The sequence below is a fragment of the Triticum aestivum genome, chromosome 6B (assembly GCF_018294505.1).
Source record: "Triticum aestivum cultivar Chinese Spring chromosome 6B, IWGSC CS RefSeq v2.1, whole genome shotgun sequence".
In the NCBI taxonomy this organism is placed as follows: domain Eukaryota; kingdom Viridiplantae; phylum Streptophyta; class Magnoliopsida; order Poales; family Poaceae; genus Triticum; species Triticum aestivum.
Genome location: NC_057810.1, coordinates 667,976,737 through 668,000,168, shown reverse-complemented (window position 1 = coordinate 668,000,168; position 23,432 = coordinate 667,976,737). Strand labels below are relative to the sequence as shown.

At 48.7% G+C, this 23,432-nt stretch overlaps 1 protein-coding gene across 1 annotated transcript in view; it reads left to right on the top strand.

Moving 5' to 3' along the window:
- Positions 1–14,927: 14,927 nt before the first annotated feature.
- Positions 14,928–23,432, top strand: part of LOC123139567 (uncharacterized) — a 29,410-nt gene continuing 20,905 nt past the window's right edge. The window contains exon 1 of the mRNA XM_044559342.1: positions 14,928–15,433. Within this exon, the coding sequence (XP_044415277.1) occupies positions 14,928–15,433 (506 nt within the window). The remainder of the gene's footprint in view (positions 15,434–23,432) is intronic.

The following is a 23,432-nucleotide window of genomic DNA, read 5'->3' as shown; positions in this document are numbered from 1 at the left end:
CTAAATACATTTACGAACTTTAGTGGGCCCATTAAGTTAATGGGCCGTTACTAGGCTGAAAGTTAATGGTCGGCCCTCTTACCTCCTAGGTCGTTAACAGGCCGACATCGAAGCGGGCAACAGGTCGGCCCAATTGATTTCACGAGCCGTTAACATGCCATTACTAAGTTCGGGCTACATATGGCCCAACTATATTGTAGGCCTTTAGCAGGCCAACAGAGACAGCGGGCTTGTACTGGACCATGAAGAGCATGGGCCGCTAAGAGGTTGAAAGTCAGGTCGTATTGTAAATGGCCCAACTGTGTTGTGGGCCTTTAGCAGGCCGAAAGAGAAACAGGGTTGGTATTGGACCATGAAGGGCATGGGTCGTTAAAAGGCCAAAACTCAGGTCCGACTACAAATGGCCCAACTCATTTATGGTCCGTTAACAGGCTGAAAGGCACATAGCGCCGGGAATTGGCCCAACAGTTAAATGGGTCGCTAAAAGGACAAAACTCAGGTCCGACTACAAATGGCCCAACTAATTTATGGGTTGTTGTCGGTGTCAAAACCGGTGGATCTCGGGTAGGGGGTCCCGAACTGTGCGTCTAGGCGGATGGTAACAGGAGACAAGGGACACGATGTTTTACCCAGGTTCAGGCCCTCTTGATGGAGGTAAAACCCTACGTCCTGCTTGATTGATATTGATATTGTGGATGTTTACAAGAGTGGATCTACCACGAGATCAAGGAGGCTAAACCCTAGAAGCTAGCCTATGGTATGATTGTAATGGTTGTTGTTCTGTCCTACGGACTAGAGCCATCCGGTTTATATAGACACCGGAGAGGGCTAGGGTTACATAGAGTCGGTTACAATGGTAGGAGATCTACGTATCCGTATCGCCAAGCTTGCCTTCCACGCCAAGGAAAGTCCCATCCGGACACGGGACGAAGTCTTCAATCTTGTATCTTCATAGTCTTGGAGTCCGGTCGATGATGAAAGTCCGGCCGATGAAAGTTCGGCTGATGATGGTAGTCCGGCTATCCGGACACCCCTAATCCAGGACTCCCTCAGTAGCCCCTGAACCAGGCTTCAATGACGATAAGTCCGGCGCGTATATTGCTTGGCATTGCAAGGCGGATTCCTCCTCCGAATGATAGAAGATTGTGAACACCAGGATAGTGTCCGGCTCTGCAAAATAAATTCCACATTCTACCATAGAGAGAATAATATATACACAAGTTCAATCTGCTGACGTTTTTTGCGGCATGACGTCATGCCACTACCAAGCCATTACTTGAATCGTTTTTTACTCTACCACCTCAGTGCATTTAGCGAAGCGGTTTCCTTGGCACGTCTTGTCAAAGCAGAGATCGTGTTCCCCTTAATCCGGGATTCTCACCAATACGGACGTGGGTAACCCAACCGCGCCATTGATGGTGACGCTTGGGGGATAAGCGAGTTTTACCAGGCCGGTGGAGGACGCGTAGACTTCGCCCGCCCATATAAGGGATAAGGATTCACCTTTTCACCTACGCCTTCTTCCTCCTTTGCTTATCCATCTCCGCGCACTTGAGCTCCAGCGCCCAAGCCCGCACATCTCATCTCAACCTTCCCCAGTCATGTCTGGAGCGGGAGGCAAGTGGATGACCTCCTCCGTTACGGAGGAGCACATCGAAAGACTGCGTAGCGCCGGCTACCTGTCCGGCGACATCGCGCATCGGCTGCCCGACGAGGGGCAGCTCATCCCCACCCCCAGGCCCCATGAGAGGGTCATTTTTCTTCCCCACTTCCTCCGCGGACTGGGTTTTCCACTTCACCCCTTTGTCCGGGGGCTCATGTTCTACTATGGCCTGGATTTCCATGATCTGGCGCCGAACTTCATCCTCAACATCTCGGCGTTTATCGTCATGTGCGAGGCCTTCCTCTGCATCCAGCCCCACTTCGGCTTGTGGCTCAAGACCTTCAATGTCAAGCCGAAGGTAGTGAAGGGCACTCAAGCGGAGTGCGGAGGCGCCATGTTGGGCAAGATGACCAATGTCCTTTGGCTCGAAGGGGCCTTCATGGAATCCGTCAAGGGGTGGCAATCGGGGTGGTTCTATATCACCGAGCCGCGCGACCCTAAGTGGGCGGCGGCCCCCGAGTTCAGGTCTGGTATCCCCACGCAGCTCACATCCTGGAAAGAGAAGGGCTTGCTGTGGGGTAGTTCGGAGGAGCTGACGGGACTCCAAGCCTGTATCCAGAAGCTGGTGAAGAAGCTCAGGCTGGTTAACGTGGTCCAAGTCATGCTCGTCCGCCGGATTCTCCCATGCCAAGAGCGGGCATTCAATCTGTGGGAGTTTAATCCGGAACAGCACCAGGCGCTGAGCGGGCTCTTTGACACGATGTACGAAGGCGCCTGGAGGGTGTTGTTTAAGGGCACCGAAGCCCCCGCATCCGCGAATGAAGATCGCAGATTTCGCTCGCAGCGCCAAGCCGACGAGGTAAGTGATTCTACCCCTTTACGGGACACTTGCTTTTCATAGTTTGACTCTATGCGGGTTTTAATTTCCCCTTTTCCTTTGACAGGACTGGATGAGGAAGGCGGAGCAGATTATCAGCCCGGCTCCCATGCTAGAAAACCCAGTAGACGCCCGTCTAGCGAGGCTGCTGGTTCCGGCACCGCACGTGGTGCCGGAGAAGAAGGCCAAGAAGGAGGCCACGGGTGCTCGAAAGAGTTCCCGCTTTCAGGTGTCCGACGACTCCGGGGCGGACTCCTCCCCCGAAAACGAGGAGGAGAAGGAGGACTCTCTCCCAGAGGAGGGAGAGAGGAAGAGGAAGGCTTCCCCAACAGGGGAGGCCGAAGGGTCCAGGAGGGGAAGGACTATTCCCCCGGACAGCTCCGCCAACATCAACGTTGGCGATGAAGAATGGCCTTCAAGGGCCAGGCCTCCGGCGAGATCATAAGTATCCGGATTCCTGAATGATTTATAATTTCTTTTTTTGCGTCACATAGTGTCATTCTGATGCCGCATGCTGCCTGTAGTCTGGCCAATGATGATCTCCCCGCTTCATCGAGCGGGTCGTTGGCTCCGTCGGATGTAGATTCCATCCCGACTGCCTCCACCCCTCGCGACACCGAGGACATCGAGGTGGGATCCCAAGAAGGGACCCATCAGGGGGAGGCTCCGGAGGCGCCACAAGGCAGCCTCCCGGACTTTGCGCCGGACTCCACATCAGAACCCGCAGTGGTTCCGGAGTCCGGCCGGCGGCCCCTTCGCACGAAGGGCAAGACCGTGACACCGGCGGCTTCCGTCCAACCGGAGGTGCCGGACAATTTGTTGGAGGCGCTCCAGAGCGCTTCCATCGAGGAAGAACACCGCACTATTATGAGTGCGGTGATTCAGAAGGTACAGCTCGCCAAGAGCGGGCTGACCGAAGCCTGCAGTAGCCTTCTATCAGGCTTTGAGGTAAGAAGATAAAAATATGCAATGTAATACCGCATAGACAGTAGCCCCTGATGCTCGGTTCGGTGTTCGGAAAGAAAAGCCGGACTGAGGATCTGAAAAAAAAAGATATACGCAGGGTTGCTAAAAAATTATGTCAATATGGGTTGCAGGCTGCGCTGCTGACCTCTGCCGCACTGACTGCGGAGGTTGGTGCTTTGAAGCAGGAGCTCGAGCGGTCCGAGCAAGAGCTCGTCCGTGCCAAGAAGCAGCTCCAGGACAAAGAAGGTGAGTAACACCACTTTGAACTTGTACCTTACGGAAAAGGATTTAGGTTGCAACAAAAAATAACAAGGATAACATGGGTACTGCAGGGGCCACGAACGAGGTGGCGACCCTGAAGGAGGCCGTGTCTGCGGCCGAACGCAATGCGGCCGCGGAACGGGCAGAGCGAGAAAAGCAGGAGGCGCGGGTGGCGGTGGTTCAGCAAGAGCTCCAGGCTCTCATGGAAAAGCATGAGAGTTTGGAGCGTGACTCAAAGACTCGAGAGTCTGAGCTTGCCTCGGCTCTCGAAAGTGCCAAGACTGCCAAGGCCGATGCCCATAAGTCCCTTCAGGAGATTGAGTTGGTGAGGAAGATAGCGGCGGGTAAGGCATTTTTCATGCAAAGCAAGCATGTGAATGTAAATTACGTGTTACTTACCCGAATTCGGAGCTCTCCAGGGGCGTTTGCAGATCTGCCTCGCAGCGTGTCTGATGCCGCCGCATTCTACCGAGCCGAGGAGGGGAGCTCAACAGAGAAGGTCTTCTGGTCTCAGTATGCTGAGGCCGGCCATCTGGTGCCCCCTAGCGACCAGCTGAAGCAGCTGGTCGAGCTCCACAAGGTGCCCGAGCAGGCCATGAAGGGCCTCATAGTCCGGCTGTGGCCTGGAGAGGCCATGCCTGGGAGCTACTTCGGTCTCGTGCGACGGTTGGTGGATGCGTGCCCCTGGGTGGAGGTTATCAAGCGCTCCGCCTATATTGAAGGTGCTCGTCGGGCCCTTGCCCGCGCAAAGGTGCATTGGGGCAAGCTGGATGGGGAGAAGCTAATCACTGATGCGCCACCAGCGGGCAAGGAATATCGTACGCCCGAGATGTACTATAAGACTGTCCTGAAGGGTGCCCGCAAAATTGCGGATGAGTGCCCCAGGGATGTAATTATTGAGTAAATTCGCAATGTGTTATCCTGTGCGCTGAAAACTTTGTTCATATGCGCTAAGCAACGCTTGTTAATTTAAAATATTACCTTCTGTGCGGCCGTTTATTAAATCTGAGAGATGGCAAGTCGTCGGCTTCAGCCCCCATGCCACGAGTGCTGGGGTGTTCGGGATAAACTTGAGCGCTAGTGTTCCCATTTTTGGGTCCATCTAGGGAGGCGCTCAACACAACGAACAAGGCAACCGGACTTATAGTGCTTGAACACTCTCACTTAGACATAGAATTCTATAATTTTAAATTTCGGCGAAGCCCCTAGTATTCGGAAGACCGAATTCGGGGCGCTATCCACGCCTTCGTCGGACATCCGGAACTTTGCTCCAAGCGGCGTAGGTCTTCAAGGACCCGAAAGGACCTCTCGAACAGCGACCAGTCTCTCGCTTATCATGACGGTCAGTTTTAGCTTTCTCCACTGAGGCGTTAACCCGGCTCAACCGGGGCGCAATCGCAGTGGTTCTCCCGGTGCTACCTTAGCCGATAGAACGGAACGTAAGGTGCCAAACATGGGAGTCGGGAAAACCCAACTATTGACCCAAGACATGATTCGGAGCCGATTCATATAATGCTATAAGTTCGGGGTGCCGCACTTGTGAAAGTGTTCGGACTTTATCACACCATAATGCGGGGAACATAAGCCCCTAGTGTATTTGGCCGTACCAAAATGTACGGATGCAACATGTCATAAATGAATATATATATATATAAGGTAATGCAATTATGGGCAAAAAGTGCTGCATTTTATTCGAGAAGAGCTGCTATGAGTGTGGAATGATACAAATAGTGCGGAAAGCAAGGGATTGGACGAATTAAAGGCGTCTCCCTCCAGGGGTAGGCCGCGGAATGGTGTATTTAACAAATTTAATGCTCGTAATGGAGACCACCTGAGTGTTCGTCGCGGCCTTTGTCCCTCCCTGGCTGTTGCATCATGAGTTCGGCAGGTTCGCCGCCGGACAGAGTTCTGTATAAAAAAGAGAGAAATAAAAGATAAAAAGAGTGACACACTTGGGAGCCCCTGGTGTGGTCAAACCACACTCTGGGTCTGTTGTGGTTGTGCCTCTCCCCCTATGCCCATGGTATCTCCAGGGCGTAATTATGTACGCGGAGAGTTTGTTTTACAATTGTGCGAGGGCTGGGGTTGAGGCCGCATTGCTACGCGTGCTCGGAACGTGCCAGGTGGTCTTGGTTGATGTTGCTCCGGGCGCGTTTGGCCGTGTCCGGTCGTTTAACGGCCGGACTCGATAATTGCCTTAAAAGGCGGCTCTGTACTTCTGCCGCGAGAGCCGCTGTATGTTCCTCCGTTCGAAGGGAGCGTTCCGTGTTTCCATTGACCGTGATGACTCCACGAGGGCCTGGCATCTTGAGCTTAATGTATGCATAATGTGGCACCGCGTTGAATTTTGCGAACGCGGTTCGTCCGAGCAGAGCGTGATAGCCACTGCGGAACGGGACTATGTCGAAGATTAACTCGTCGCTTCAGAAATTATCCGGGGATCCAAAGACCACTTCCAGTGTGACTGAGCCTGTACAACTGGCCTCGACACCTGGTATGACGCCTTTGAAGGTTGTCTTTGTAGGTTTAATCCTTGAAGGGTCTATGCCCATCTTGCGCACTGTATCCTGATAAAGCAGGTTCAGGCTACTGCCGCCGTCCATTAGGACTCTTGTGAGGTGAAATCCATCGACGATTGGGTCTAAAACCAATGCGGCAAATCCGCCATGGCGGATACTGGTCGGATGGTCTCTTCGATCGAAAGTGATCGGGCAAGAGGACCATGGGTTGAATTTTGGGGCGACTGGCTCCATCGTGTATACGTCCCTTAGTGCACGCTTCCGCTCCCTCTTGGGTATATGCGTTGCGTATATCATGTTTACCGTCCGAACTTGAGGGGGGAATCCCTTTTGTCCTCTGTTGTTCGGCGGCCGGGTCTCTTCCTCGTCATCGCTGTGTAGCCCCTTGTCATTGTATTCGGCGATTAATATGCCTGCCTGCTTGAATACCCAACAATCTCTGTTGGTGTGGTTAGCTGGCTTTTCGGGGGTTCCATGTATTTGACAGGAGCGGTCGAGTATTCGATCCAAATTGGACGGGCCCGGAGTGGTTCTTTTGAATGGCTTCTTCCGTTAACCGGGCTTGGAGCCTCGGAATCCGGCGTTGACTGCCGTATCCTCATTGCTATCGCCGTTAATGCGGCGTTTGTTTTTGTTTCGACGCAACCTGCCATTGCGGTCCTTGGTATCCGGACTGCTAGCGTTTTTGCTGAGGTTGTTGATGCGAGCTAGCCAGCTATCCTCTCCCGCACAGAAGCGGGTCATGAGTGATGTGAGGGCTGCCATGGATTTCGGCTTTTCCTGTCCTAGGTGCCGGGCCAGCCACTCGTGGCGGATGTTATGTTTGAAGGCCGCGAGGGCCTCAGCATCCGGACAGTCGACGATTTGATTTTTCTTTGTTAAGAACCGTGTCCAGAATTGCTTGGCCGATTCGTCTGGCTGCTGGATTATGTCGCTGAGGTCATCTGCGTCCGGTGGTCGCACATACGTGCCCTGGAAGTTGTCAAGGAATGCGGCTTCCAGGTCTTCCCAGCATCCAATTGACTCTGCGGGCAGGCTGTTAAGCCAATGCCGAGCTGGTCCTTTAAGCTTGAGCGGGAGATATTTGATGGCATGAAGATCGTCGCCGCGGGCCATATGTATATGGAGGAGATAATCCTCAATCCAAACCGCGGGGTCTGTTGTGCCATCGTAGGATTCGATATTAACGGGTTTAAACCCTTCAGGGATTTGATGATCCATTACTTCATCAGTGAAGCATAGTGGGTGTGCGGCGCCTCTATATTGAGCAATATCGCGACGTAGCTTGAGAGAGTGTTGTCTGCTGTGTTCGGCCCGGCTGGAGTAGTTGTATCCGGCGCGACGGTATTCGTCGTGGGTCTTGGGGCGCCCACATGATCCATAGATAGATCTGGATTGTCTTGCCTGGTCCTCCAATATATCCCGCAAGTCCGGCGCGTTCCCCCGTGGCTTCATGCTTTTTGAGCGATGCCGGGGTACGGTTTTGGTGGAGGGCTTGCACGCCTCTCTGTCGTGGCCACGAGGTGGTCGGTCTGCCGTATTGTGCGCTGGTGATGCAGGTTTGTATGCTTCCTCCTCTAGTCGGGGGAGCAACTTGCGTTTTGGGTAACTTTTGGAGGGGCGTTCGAGTTCATACTCTTCGGCCGCGAGGACCTCGGTCCATCTGTCGGCCAGTAGGTCTTGATCAGCTTGAAGCTGTTGCTGCTTTTTCTTTAGGCTGTTTGCCGTGGCCATTAGCCTGCGTCTGAAACGCTCTTGTTCGACGGGATCCTCAGGCATGATGAATTCGTCGTCGTCAAGGCTTGCCTCGTCACCGGAGGGAGGTAAGTAATTATCATCCTCGACCTCTTCGTCTGCCGCCCTCTCGTGAGGGCTTGCTTCTGCCTCCTCCTGCGCTGGATCGTGCTGGAGGGGGTTGTCTTCGGCACTTTCTGGGGTGTTATTATCTCCTGTGCCGGAATGTCTATTCTTGCTGTGGCGGGATTTAGAGCGGCGCCGCTGATGCCGGCGCTTGGGCTGTTTCTTTAAGGAATCGGCCTCCGTTGCTTCTTCGCCGTCCCCATCTTTTGGGGTGTCCACCATGTATATGTCGTATGACGAGGTGGTCTTCCAGTGTCCTGTAGGCACTGGTTCTTGATAGTCTCCGGCATCGTCGTCCATACCATCGATGTCTTTGGAGTCGTAGTCGAGTACGTCGGTTAGATCGTCGACGGTGGCTACGAAGTGGGTGGTGGGTGGGCTCTGAATTTCTTCGTCGTCCGCATCCCAACCATCCTGGCCGTAGTTCAGTCAGGGCTCTCCGGATAGCGAGAGATGCTTCAGCGAATTTAAGATATCGCCGAAGGGTGAGTGCTGAAAGATGTCCGCAGCGGTGAATTCCATGATCGGCGCCCAGTCGGATTCGACCGGCAGGGGCGCAGGAGGTTCGTAGTCCGGCAGAGAGTCCGGCACCTCGGAGTCATGAGCTTTATGCGGGACAAGGTAAGTGTTCGGCTCCATCGCCGTAGAAGTTCCAGCTCCCGAGGCGGTGTCCAGCCATCCGTCCTCGATCTGAGCGATCGGCTCCGGACTATGGGTCGGAGCGGATTCATGTGCGGCCCCCAAGGTGCTGTCCGGCGGCAGAGTTAGGTCGTGTGCATCGTGACAGCGCGGCACGCTCGGCTGTGGCTCAGATCCATCGAAGATCAAGTCCCCGCGGATATTGACCGTGAAGTTTAGGCTTCCAAACCTGACCTGACGGCCAGGGGCGTAGCTTTCGATCTGCTCCAGATGGCCAAGTGAGTTGGCCCGCAGTGCGAAGCCGCCGAATACGAAGATCTGTCCGGGGAGAAAAGTCTCACCCAGGACTGCGTCGTTGTTGATTGAAGAGGCCATCAAGCCTATCAGTGCCGACACAGAGGAACTCTCAATGAAAGCACCAATGTCGGTGTCAAAACCGGCGGATCTCGGGTAGGGGGTCCCGAACTGTGCATCTAGGTGGATGGTAACAGGAGACAAGGGACACGATGTTTTACCCAGGTTCAGGCCCTCTTGATGGAGGTAAAACCCTACGTCCTGCTTGATTGATATTGATATTGTGGATGTTTACAAGAGTGGATCTACCACGAGATCAAGGAGGCTAAACCCTAGAAGCTAGCCTATGGTATGATTGTAATGGTTGTTGTTCTGTCCTACGGACTAGAGCCATCCGGTTTATATAGACACCGGAGAGGGCTAGGGTTACATAGAGTCGGTTACAATGGTAGGAGATCTACGTATCCGTATCGCCAAGCTTGCCTTCCACGCCAAGGAAAGTCCCATCCGGACACGGGGCGAAGTCTTCAATCTTGTATCTTCATAGTCTTGGAGTCCGGTCGATGATGATAGTCCGGCCGATGATAGTTCAGCTGATGATGGTAGTCCGGCTATCCGGACACCCCCTAATCCAGGACTCCCTCAGTCGTCAATAGGCTGAAAGAGACACCGGGCCAGAAATTGGCCCAACACTTAAATGGGTCGCTAAAAGGACGAAACTCAGGTCCGACTACAAATGGCCCAATTGATTTATGGGCCGTCAACAGGCTGAAAGACACACCGGGCCGGAAATTAGCCCAACATTTAAATGGGTTGCTAAAAGGCCGAAAGATGTACATCCTGAAAATTGGCCCATCCATTGAATGGGCCGTTAACAGGCCAAAATCTCATCGTGCCGATATTGAGCCCAAATATATAGCGGGCTGTTAGTGGGCTCGAACTGATGATGGGCTACAATGGTGTCAAATCTTTAACGGGGCATTGACGGGCCGAATTGGCACATCTCGTACGAGCCGTGGGCTTAAATGGACCTAACACAAGTAGGCTTTATATGGGTCGGCCTGCTAATTTTTTACTGGGTCGGCCTTTTTCACCGGAATGGTCCACTGTTGGGCCATGCCACATGTCGACCTATCATAGGCACCTCCTGTCCAATGAGTAGATGACATCTGTCCCAACGGTGAGGCAACACGTGTTTTCTCTGGCCAATGATGATTTTACATGTGGAAAATCCCCATTGGTCCGGGCTGTTAACGGGTTATCGGAGCCAAAACCGGACCCGATAGCAAAACGGTGTTCCGTTACGGTGGATGCCACGTGTCGGTCACCCTTGACGAAAGCACATTTGTGACGCGCGATTTATCGTCATGGAAGTGGACACTTCCGTGATGATAATTTTGGTAATGTCATGGAATACTTCTATGACAGCACGGGTATGACTATCTTGATTCTGTCATAAAATCGTCATGGATGTACATCCATGACAAAAAACGCGACCTACTGTGACAAACACGTATCATCACGGAAGTGTATTTTTTGTAGTGTTTGTTGAGATTCGATGAATTGTGGATTTATGATCAGATTATGTATGAATATAATTTAAGTCTCCTCTGAACTCTTTTATGCATGATTTAAATAGCTTTGTATTTCTCTCCGATTTATTGGTTTGGTTTGGCCAACTAGATTGATCTATCTTGCAATGGGAGAGGTGCTTTGTGATGGGTTCAATCTTGCGGTGTCCTCACCCAGTGACATAGTAGGGGTAGCGAGACACGTATTGTGTTGTTTCCATTAAGGATACAAAGATGGGGTTTATATCATATTGCTTGAGTTTATCCCTCTACATCATGTCATCTTCCTTAATGTGTTACTCTGTTCTCTTGAACTTAATACTCTAGAGGCATGCAAGAGTCGATCGATGTGTGGAGTAATAGTAGTAGATGCAGGAAGGAGTCGGTCTACTTTGTCAAGGACGTGATGCCTATAGTCATGATCATTGCCTTAGATATCGTCATAACTTTGAGCTTTTCTATTAATTGCTCAACAGTAATTTGTTCACCCACCATATGTTTTGCCTTCAAGAGAGAAGCCTCTAGTGAAACCTATGGCCCCGGGTCTATTTTCCATCATATTTTTTCAGATCTATAAACTAAAAAACCCAAAAATACCTTGTTGTAATTTATTTATATTTACTTTAGTTTGCTCTTTGACTTATCATTTATACCTACCTCTATTAGATCTCACTCTTGTTCGAGACCGTGAAGGGATTGACAATCCCTTTTTCGCATTGAGTGCAAGTGTTTGTTAGTTTGTGCAGGTGCATATATTGCAGACTTGCTTGTGCCTCCTACTGGATTGATACCTTGGTTCTTAACTGAGGGAAATACTTATCTCTACTTTGCTGCATCACCCTTTCCTCTTCAAGGAAAAAATCAACGCAAGCTCAAGAAGTAGCAGGGCCGGATGCCCGGCTCCTGGAGGTCGTCCAGTGCTGTTATGCTGTGGTTACTGCTAGACTGGGGGCGCCAGACATCCGGTCAGGGGCCAGATGTCCAACCACTGTGGACTTTGCAAGATTCCCTTGCCGTGATCCTTCGTTTGTATCCATGCTAGCTTGATCTTCATTCCGAGCACCTCTGATGTGGTCTTCTTCGTACCTAAGCACACATAGCATTCCCGGCTGAGGTAGTAGCCATGTCTCACATGGTTCATTTGGAAGCTCATTAAGGAGAGAGGTCACTTCGGTCTCAGTAGCTCTTGCACGTGGTCTTGTCATCGGTCCACTTGGCATTTGGGAAGACGAAGGTAGATCCCATAACCGTAGGATGCTCAGCATCAGGGTCTCCGGGGCACGTATGGTATTCGAACATTCTATCCACCAACTGGTATGAAGGTCACTGACGAAGGATGCAGAAGGGTGAGATAGGATGGCCAATGAGTACTAACCAACATAGACAGTCATTATCGCGTCCAGCTTTGTTCCCTTGGTGGAGGCGTTTGCAAATGTTTTGCAACTTTTAGTGTACTTTTTTAACAAGAAAACATGTAAGGCACTCGACGAAGGGTATGTTTGGATGGTGATCAAAACCAACCATATCAACCTTTTGGTCATAGCCAAAATATTGAATCTTGTTTGTATGGTTACCAATATTTTGGCATGCCCATGCATTTTAGCTAACTCTAATTCACTTTTCTTCCAGCATTGGCCAAAATGTAGACAGCGAAAGAGTATGTTTGGATTGTGGCCGAGTGTACCCTACCAAAATTCATGATAAAAAAGTTGATCTTTGTTTGGATAGTTCCCAACTTTTGGCATGTCAGTGCACTCTAGCCAACTCTAGTTCATTGTTCTTGCTAATGTTGGTCAAATCACAGTGAATAGTGTAAAACTACCACTTTTCGGGTTAGGATTCCAAACAACTATTAGATTTTTTTGTCACTAACACCTACCAAAAGTGTAGTTTTTTTTCTAGAAAACCCAAATGTTTGAGTGCTTTACAATTGATCATGACTATGACAGTTGGGGCCCGCACATAAGAAAACCCTTTGTTTGACTGCTCTTTTGACCGTTAGTAGACAAGTGGAGCCCACATGCCAGTCTCTCTTCCATAGTTTTTTTACATAATAACCCATACAACTATTTTAAAAAAGAAAACAGGTCCTCGAAAACAATTATAAAAAGCAGTCAGGTCCTGGAATCATTTTCTAAAAGCAATCGGGCCCCTCAATCATTTTAAAAAGCAATCCGGTCTGTAAATCCTGGTCAGCCATCCACAAGGCCTCCTTCCCGAGCCATGGAGTCACTGCTTGGAGTCCACATCTGGGGTCTCCGCCGCCTGCTATATATGGGGCTCCGGCTCGGGTCACCAATGTGCGCCATGTGGCCTCCAGGGGTCGCCGCCCGCCATGGGGGGAGCCGCCTCGCCGAGCGCAACACGAGGCGGCCATCGTCCTAACAATGTCATGTAGCAAGATTGGTAGGGAGAGGGCGAGGTGGGGTGAAGGAGCGACTGGGGTTGAGCACCGGTGATCATCGTTGGTGGGTGACGGAGGATCTCTTCTTCCCCCTCGATCTGTTCTTCCCCTTCGTCCCATGGGTGGCTCTATTTAAAAAACAGGCAGTGGGATTATTAGAACAACTCCATGGCTAACACGTGGGCCCCACACGTAAGTTAAAGGACAAACAACTCCATGGCTGACATAGGCACGGGCTCGACCTGTTTTAAACCGGATCAATCTAAATCGTATGGCCATTTAGGTTTTTGCAAACAATGAACCAAAGAACCGGTAGGTGCGAAGGACAAACAAATTTCTGTTAGTCTTTTGGAACCCTAGCCTGAAAAGTGGTGGTTTTATATGCTATTCACTCGTCAAACCACGGGGAACCAAAAGCAAAAAAGCTCAACCAAAATTTTGCCTTACCAATGCTTTGGTGGGGCAACCTCGGACATAAACCAAACATACCCAAAACATTGACCAAATTCACACAGCAAACCAAATTTTGGTAGGACTGGCTTGTGTAAAAAACCAAACACAACCAAAGAGTCATCCGTAACCATGAGAAACACGCTACCTTATGATTTCTCACGTTTTGTGAACTGTTGGAATTAAACACGCCATGAGTCCTTGAGCCCTACGTATGTGTGCTTCCAATACATGTACATGTAGTATTGCTCTAGCTAAGGTATCTTGTGCGACACGCCCATGTAGCGATTTGCACGTTATTATCCAAAATCAACGAAAAAACTAATGCCCACACGTGTGGGCGTTTTCCAACTCGCCCACACGCCTGGATGGTCGTTGATTGTCTTTTGCACGAATCTTGACACGAAAAGGTGGATTTGATGTGCCACATAGTACGGGACTGGTGTGTGGGCGTTAGAGAGTTTGCCCACACACCCCGCATCACGCTGTTGCCAGCTGTGCTGTGTGGGCGAACTAGTCTCTGTCCACACAGCCACCATCTAGTCCATGCGCGTGTGGGCGAACTGATTTTCGCCCACACGACACTCCTAAGTCGTGTACGGCAACTGCAGTTACGTGAACGTGGCAACTAGGTAAACAAACATGGCAACTGTGATTTTTTGCTAGACAGCAACTGCAGTTGCGCACAAGGTTGTCAGAATCGTCATTTTGAATCGAATCATAGCTCCGATGGTAGGATCGCAAATCGTAGAATCTTCACTATCAGGATCGTAGAAACGTAGATTGTATGAACTAAAATCGTAGAATCATAGGGCTTAGTTTGGATCGTAAAATCATAGAGTCGTATAACAGAATCGCGATTCTGACAACCTTGGTTGCGCATATGTGGCAACCAGATAAACACACACGGCAACTGCGATTAACTGTACATGACAACTATGGTTGGACCACGCGTGTCAACTAGGTAAACACACATGGCAACTATTGTTTGACCATGTGTGGCAAGTAGTTAATCACACACGACAACTACGGTTTGATTACATGCGGCAACTACCATAAATTAGACATGGCAACTATAGTTAATCAAAACAGATAGAGTTGTCATACTTTTACAATTACACTTGCCATCCCGGATAACTACATCTGTCAACCAGGATGACAACTAAATTGTCATCCTGTGGGTACCTAACGTAGCTGCCCTAGGATGTGTGGACATTTTTGCTTCATGCCACACGCGCGGGGTGGAGACGAGTAGTACTTGTTGAGCGTGTGGCACGAAGTAGCCGCGCCCACTCGTGTGGGTAATTCTAATGTCCGCTCATACACGATGTGTGGCCAGACCCTTTAATGCCCACACGTGTGCGCGTTATCGGCGTCCAAAATCAAAGGAACATCGACCCGGTTTAGGGCCGGCCAGGAAGAAACCCTATCATCTCCGTCGTCGTTCACCTAGGGAAATCACCGGCGACCGGCCGCCAGATCGATGGCCAAACCGTTTGCCGTCAAGGGTATCAATGTGGAGCCGGAAGACAATCGCGAGGATCGGCTGAGCAGTCTGCCCGACGACGTGCTTCTCAACATCGTGGAGCGGCTCAACATCAACGGTGCCACAAGAACTAGCATGCTCTCCGGCCGATGGAGGCGGATCCCCGCGATGATCTCCAAGCTCCATGTGGCGGTCGGCTCGTCTGACCCCGAGCGTGACAGGTCGAAGCTGAGCTACGCCAATGATGTGGTTCGGGCCAACGCCACCATAGTTGAAGCAATCAGGAGCATACTATTGCTGGAGAATAGGAGTACAGGTTTATATACGGTCCGCCTCATGTGCCTGCAGTTCTTCCTAGGACATGAAGACATTGGTGTTGTCCAGGACGTCGCCGACACCATGGCGATGGAAGACATTGGGTTGGCTGAGCTGACTCTCTTGACAAGGAAGGACGGCCGGCGATGCACCGACCAGGATTTGGTCGCCTACGGCAGGCAGATGGGGCAAATAGCTCCCATGCGACATCTTTGAGTTGAATTGTCTCTCATGCGACATCGTTGGTTGAAATGGCTCTCATGCGACATGTGCATTGGAAAAAATAGCTCCCATGTGACACTGCTAGTTAAGCTGAGGCTGGCTGTTAGTTAGGCTGAGGTTTGGTTAGGACACTGGGGGTTATGTGCTCTGACTGGTAGGGTCCACCTAGGGCCACGTAGTCAAGAGTCAACCGTCCCCGACTCGACCGGTGACTGTGTGACCGTGCTCGACTCACCCGTGCTGGACTGGGCGAGCGGCGCCGCCGTAAGCATCTTCTCCGGCAGCGGTTTCTTCTCCGCGGTGGTGGAGCGCATTTCTTGGCAGAGGCAGAGCTATTGCAAGGTGAGCTCGAAACCCTAGTCCCACTCCCCAGAATTTTGGGGGATCTATGCCCTCATGTTGCCCCTCTATTTCTTGGCGATTTCGAATCGGGCTCTATTGGATTCGGGGGCTGTTTCTTCTCCGCGGCCCGGTGGTGGAGCGCCTTTCTCTGCAGCGGCTATTGCGAGTGAGTATTTTCCAAACACTACTCCCATTCCACTGAATTTTGGATAAATCTGTGGCCTCATGTTGCCCCTGTTTCTTGGCGTTTTAGAATCTCGATTGGATAGGAGATGGAGCGAGGGTTGGATGAGATGGAGCGAGGAGACAGTGCTTCAAATCGGTAATGCCACCCTCTTTTCTTGGCGATTTAGAATCAAACTCGATTTGGTAGTGACTGTCGCTTACACTGCTGCCACTGCCTGCCATTGACAAAACAGGGGAGGTTCAGGTTCTGCCACCACATTCACAATTATAGTGGAATTTTTTCCCTGTAAAGCCAAGCTCAGTGATGGCAGTGTCCAAGACATTGATAGAGATACCACCGTGAGGTTGGATGTCGAATTTGCAGATGTTGATCCTCAAGAATTGGAGAGCATGAAGTAGAAGGCCGTGAGAAAATTGGTGGAGAGAATTGGGCAGAGTATTGTTTGGGGTCCAGAACAAGAGGTATCTCTGCAACGTTTCGATAACTATAATGGTGAATATGTGAGAATTAAAGATGGAGAATCCATGGTTGCTGAAATTGATCAGCAAGAAGGATGGGCAAGCAAACAAGTAACATTTTATGCAGAGTTAATTGATCTGCAAACTCATTCCAGAGTTGGTTATGTGCCATCAAAGATGGCTGCACAGGTGGAAAATGATGAATGGGTTTCACAGAAGAAGATGTTGGCATTGTTGACTGAACCGACTGTAGTAGCTGAAGATACAGGGATTGATGCAGATGGAGAGGAGGGAAACCATGGTGCTAGGAAGATTGTTGTTGACTAGAATGTAGTAGAGTTGAATGAAAAAACAGATTTGGTCATTACACCAATATCTGACATTGATATGGCCGAAATGTTTGGCATTCAAGTTGATGACAAAGATAAGGAGAAGGATGACAGTTCTTTGCCTGCTGATGGTAACACAGGCCCTAGAAATGCAAATGAGGATGAAGAACAGCTGATGAGAGAGGCTGCAGATGATGTGGATGATGCAGATGATAATGAGCTGGTTTGTTTGTATGACAAAGAGAACCTAGTTATTGAGGTGGGAAAGTTTTGGCCAAGCATGAAGGAGTTTAGGATGTCTTTCAGGACCTATGCAGTGAAAAAAGAGTTTGATGCCAAGACTATGTGGACTGATCGAAAGAAATTTTATGCTTGGTGCAAAGATTATGATGGTGGTGACAATCCTTGCAAATGGTACTTGTCTGCCAGACTACAACCTGATGGAAGTACAGTAAGGGTAAATCAAATACCACACCAGCATACATGTATGACCACTTCACAGAGATTTCAAAGATGACATCACAGCTTTGGGTTACAGAGAAGATTACTCCTATTTTAGCCAAGACTCCAAACACTACTACAAAGAGGCTTAAAGTTGACTTGGAGAAGCTGTACCCCATCCAGCTGCAATATACCACAGTGTGGAAAGCAAAACAAAGGGCAATGAAATCATTGTATGGTGGCTGGGCAAATACATTTAGGATGTTGTATAGTTTTAAAGCAGAGGTGGAGAAGAGGTCACCTGGGAGTGTGGTGCAGATAGATACAAAGGTAACAGAGGATGGCAAGGTTTTATTCAGCAAGTTTTTTATGTGTTTGAAGCCTTGCATAGATGGATTCAAAGCAGGTTGTCATCCATATTTGAGCATAGACTCATCTTTTTTGACTGGAAAGTGGAATGGTCAGTTGGCTGCATGCAATGCTCTAGATGGACACAACTGGATGTTCCCAATTGCAATAGGAATGTTTCAATTAGAGACAGAGGCATCATGGATATGGTTCATGATGCAACTGAAAAGATGCATAGGGCCAGTTTCTCCTTTGGCCATCCACACAGATGCATGTAAAGGGTTGGAAAATGCAGTAAAAATCTTTTCCCCCATGCTGAGCAGAGGGAGTGCTTCGGACATATGTGGATGAATCTAATAAAAAAATTTAGAGGAGATGAAATTTAGAGGAGATGAATTTGGGCGCATGTGGCCAGCAGCAAGATCCTACACCAGACAGACACATTCCTATCACCTTGGTAAGATATTGGCATCATGTAGTGATAATGAATTTGCTTCATGGTTGAACACCCACCATTCTCTGTTGTGGTATAGATCAGGTTTTAATACTGCCATAAAATGTGATCATATCAATAACAACTTGGCAGAAAGTTTTAACAACAAAGTGAAGGATTTGAAAGACTTGCCTATGCATGACATGGTGGACCAAATAAGGATCATGATCATGCGTTTGTGGGAGTTGAGAGGAAAAATTGCTAATATTTTGGAAGGGGACAAGCTTCCAGCAGTGGTACAACAGGTGGTCAACAGGAGTAGAAATCTTTCACATCTATCTGTTGAGAAATATTCCTTGTGGGGTGCTGAAGTTAGAGATATAAAGAGTGGCAAGAGGCATGTGGTAAATACTGAGTTGCATGAGTGCACTTGCCAAGAGTGGCAACACACTGGAAAACCATGTGAGCATTCCATACTTTTTTTGGCATCTAAACCCAGGTTAAATATGCACCCATATTTGCATGAGTATTATTCAGTACAAAAATTCAAAGCTGCATATGTGTAGGACCTTGAAGTATGTCTAGAGGGGGGTGATTAGACTACTTGACCAATTAAAAACTTAACCTTTTCCCAATTTTAGAGTTTGACAGATTTTAGCTATTTTAGGACAAGTCAAGTAATCATCACACAGTTCAGGCAAGCATGCAAAAGAGTATATAGGCAGGGAAATTAAAGCATGCAACTTGCAAGAAAGTAAAGGGAAGGGTTTGGAGGATTCAAACGCAATTGGAGACACGGACGTTTTTGGCGTGGTTCCGATAGGTGGTGCTATCGTACATCCACGTTGATGGAGACTTCAACCCACGAAGGCTAACGGTTGCGCGAGTCCACGGAGGCCTCCACCCACGAAGGGTCCACGAAGAAGCAACCTTGTCTATCCCACCATGGTCGTCGCCCACGAAGGACTTGCCTCACTAGCGGTAGATCTTCACGAAGTAGGCGATCTCCTTGCCCTTACAAACTCCTTGGTTCAACTCCACAATCTTGTCGGAGGCTCCCAAGTGACACCTAGCCAATCTAGGAGACACCACTCTCCAAGAAGTAACAAATGGTGCGTTGATGATGAACTCCTTGCTCTTGTGCTTCAAATGATAGTCTCCCAAACACTCAACTCTCTCTCATAGGATTTGGATCTGGTGGAAAGAGGATTTGAGTGGAAAGCAACTTGGGGAAGGCTAGAGATCAAGATTCATATGGTAGGAATGGAATATCTTGGCCTCAACACATGAGTAGGTGGTTCTCTCTCAGAAATGGTAAGTTGGAAGTGTAGGTTTAGTCTGATGGCTCTCTCTCCGAATGAAGATGAGGTGGAGGGGTATATATAGCCTCCACACAAAATCTAACCGTTACACACAATTTACCAAACTCGGTGGGACCGATTCAACAGACTCGGTCAGACCGATTTAGTAAACCTAGTGACCTTTAGTGATTTTCGGTGGGACCGACATGCAACTCGGTGAGACAGATTTGGTTAGGGTTAGGGCATAACGTAATCTCAGTAAGACCGACTACACAAACTCGGTAAGACGATTTTGGTAATAAGCTTTCCAGAGAGTTGGTCAGGTAAACTCGGTCAGACCGATTTGCTCTTTTCGGTGAGACCGAAATGTTACAAAAGGGAAACAGAGAGTTTACATTGCAATCTCGGTGGGACCGATCGCTCACTTCGGTTAGACCGAAACGTTACGAAGGGAAACAGAGAGATTACAATCCCATCTCGGTGAGACCGAGATCCCTATCGGTAGGACTGATTTGCTTAGGGTTTGTGACAGTGGCTATGACTTTTGGAATCGATGGCCCCGGATAGGAAGAATCGGTGTGACCGATTTTGGCTTTGGGTTTAGGTCATTTGTGGATGTGGGAAAGTAGCTGAGGGTTTTGGAGCATATCACAAAGCACATGAAGCAAGAGGCTCATTAAGCAACACCTCATCCCTCCTTGATAGTATTGGCTTTTCCTATAGACTCGATGTGATCTTGGATCACTAAAATATAAAATGAAGAGTCTTGGGCCTTTGAGCTTGAGCCAATCCTTTGTCCTTAGTATTTTGAGGGATCCACTTTCATCATTCATGCCATGCCATTCATTGAGCTTTCTTGAAATAATAGTCTTGGAATAGCATTAGCTCAATGAGCTATATGTTGTTATGAATTACCAAAACCACCTAGGGATAGTTGCACTTTCAATCTCCCCCTTTTCGGTAATTGATGACAACATATAGATCAAAGCTTCGACAAATGATAATAAGAATAAAAACATCATCGCTTTGAGAAGTATGTGATAAGCAAGAGCTCCCCCTAAATTTGTGCATAGTTTAAAATTTGCTTTGGACTGCAAATGCACAAGGAATTAGGCTCATGGGTTACTCTTCCATGTCACATACATCTTGGTGGAGCGCTCAAAATGATAAGTATTGAATACATGCACTCATCACCAAGCAAAGTGAATGATCACATAAGATAGATAGGATAATATCATCAAACATGCATAAGTGTAGCTTATGATCAAACACATGATCATCAATGTCTCACAAGCATAGTATCTCAACCAAACAAAAAGCAAACAAGTTTAAACCAACAAAGCAAGAGAGAACAAAAGCAACACTCTCTCTCTCGAAGACTATGATCTATACATTTTTCTCCCCCTTTGGTAACAAGTTACCAAAAAGTTCATAGAAAATGCATAGTGCTAGATCGACTCTCAGGCTTGATCTTCAGTTGGTGGTGTTCGGATAACTCCAAGGATGAAGGCTTCAGTTGATGTAGAGGGTGTTGGAGTTGATGCTAAAGCTGGTTGCACTGGAGCTGAAGGGGCAGTAGCTGGTGCTGAAGATGTTTCTCTAGTATCTGGCACTGGCACAGCAGCTGACCTCTGAGCTCTAGGCACTCTGGCAAAGACATTTGTGGTTGTCTTGCCCTTCCTCTCCTGCATGTCATCCTGCAGTTACTCCACAACTGACTGAATCTCAGTTACTTTGACATCTAGATCATAGAATTTTTGTTCCATGATTCTTTCCTAGCTCTCCTGATTCTGAGTTAAGGTGGCCAACCCCTTCTCAATCCTCAGAGATGATGCTATCAAGTAACCAAGCTGCTCCTGCTTGTTTTTCAAGAAATACTCAGATGCCTCCTCTTGAGTTGGCATCTTGGCAGCCTTCTCCTTCCTTGCCTTCTCCTTCTTCTCTTGAGCTTGAACTGATGATGGATCATCCTCATTCATGACAACCTCATTGTATTCAAAGTCTGGATAGAGTGGAAAATGTTCCCTATCCAATAGATATTTGCCAGTTCCCATCTTTGAGTTGATAAATTCCTGAATCTGAGGGGCATATCCACAACTCCTCTTATGATCTGCTACAGTCCTCTTAATGGTTTCAACTATAAGGCTCATGACTTTGAATTTCTGTGGCACATCAAATAAATGCAACATATTGATGGCATGCCCTCTGATCATGTTGTGGTCACCAAACTTGGGCAACAGAGTGTGCCTCAGAATCCAATTGATAGTAGGCAGCCCTGACAACAGAAAATGGACTGATCCAAAAGAGAAAGTCTCTAAGGCTTTGTCTGGGATCTCCTTGTACATGTGTGCCATGGTATTGTGTCACATCTTCTTCTTGGCATATACATCCAGATCATCATCATTTTCCTTTGGGGCATTTATCAGTTTTGCCCATTCTTCAACAGTGGATTGGTACCTTGTACCTTCAGACATCCAAACAATTCTTCCATCTGGGTAAAAATGTGCTGTGGAGTAGAATTGCATGATAAGTTCATCATTCCAGTTTGTGAGCTTTTGCCCAACAAAATCTGCAAGTCCACAAGCAACAAAGTTGTCTTGCACTCCAGGATAGTGCTCTTCATTCTCCTTCATGTAGGTCCAGTCGACCCACCTCATATCACAAACTATGGGCTTCTTGTCCAATAAGATTGTCTCATAGAAGTCGTGATGTTCCTTTGTATGGAACCTGTAATCAACAGCAGTTCTTCTCCTTGTGGCATATGGATCTGCCATCCTCCATAGTCTCAATCCTGAGTCTTTTCTGATGTTCATGTCCTCAGCCACAGGATGGACATCATTGTGATCTAGTATCTTTGTCTTAAGCTTCCTTAGAACCTGTCCTTCTTCATCTTCCTCCTCAGCAACCTCAGGCACTAGGGCCTTGTTCTTCTCAGCAGCTGGAATACTCCTGGTATTCCTCTTTGGTGCAGACTTGGCCTTGGGGGCAGCTTTGGGTGCTTCCTTGGGCTTAGATGTTGCAGCCCCAGATTTAATAGCATCACCCATAAGCTTAGGTGCCTTTGGTGCTGGTGCAGTAAGCTCTTCCTCTTCCATCATGGAAGGTTGCCCAACAACTCTGGCCATGGTCTTCTTGACCCTTTCCTTCCTCTTCTTGCCATCAGCAGCAGGCTCTTTGGGATCAGGATTTTCAGGCAGATGAGTTGATGCTCTGGCCTTGGACATTGGTTGTCTTCCTGCTGGCATTTTAATCTTCATGCCTGGCTTTATATCCTTTGTTGAGCCATATTCCTTCTTGAGCACCACTTTCTTGGAAGTAGCGTCATCTTCCTTAGCTTTGTAGTCCTCATCTTCTGAGTCTGAGGTTCTCTTTCTCCTTTGCCTGGTATCAGCCTTAGGCAGGTTGCTAGGAGTGCTTCTGCTTCCTTCATGTGAAGTGCTGGAGGGACTAGTGCCCTCACTCAAGTGAATCTGCTCTGCTGACTTGTTCTGACTGTCACTCTGGTCTGACATGCTGCAAAAGCTGACTGCTGACCCTGTGAAGAGTTATAGATGAGATAGAGTGGATGAGCATCACAAAATGCAGAGATTTTTTCAAAAGAATGATTCAAAAATTCAGTTTCAGTTTTCCACAGAAAGCATTTTCGGATCAACCGATTTTCAAACTCGGTGATACTGAAGCAGTTTTTGGAACCTAAACTGATGAACTCGGTTAGACCGAGTCACAGTTCGGTGGCACCAAGACTGCTAGGGTTTCACAGAATCCTAAAATCGGTCGCACCGATTAGTAATTCTCGGTCAGACCGAGAGTCACTAGTGCAATGGCATATGCCAAATCGGTGAGACCGAGTTTTTCAACTCGGTGGGTCCGAGATGGTTTCGGCGGAAACCTAACCCTAAAAATTTGAATCTAATCTACTCTACGGACTACTTTGGCTGGATAGGATTGTTTCAATCGTAGCAAGAATCAATAAGAGTTCAATGTGCTAGGAATCAGACGTGGATAGCACAAAGATCGAGTCCATACCCTAGTGCGGCGATGAACTCGCTACGGCGGCAACGGTGGGGTTGAATTCCATTGACGGCGGTGGAGACCAGCGACAGGAGGCGGCTAGCGACGAGGAGAC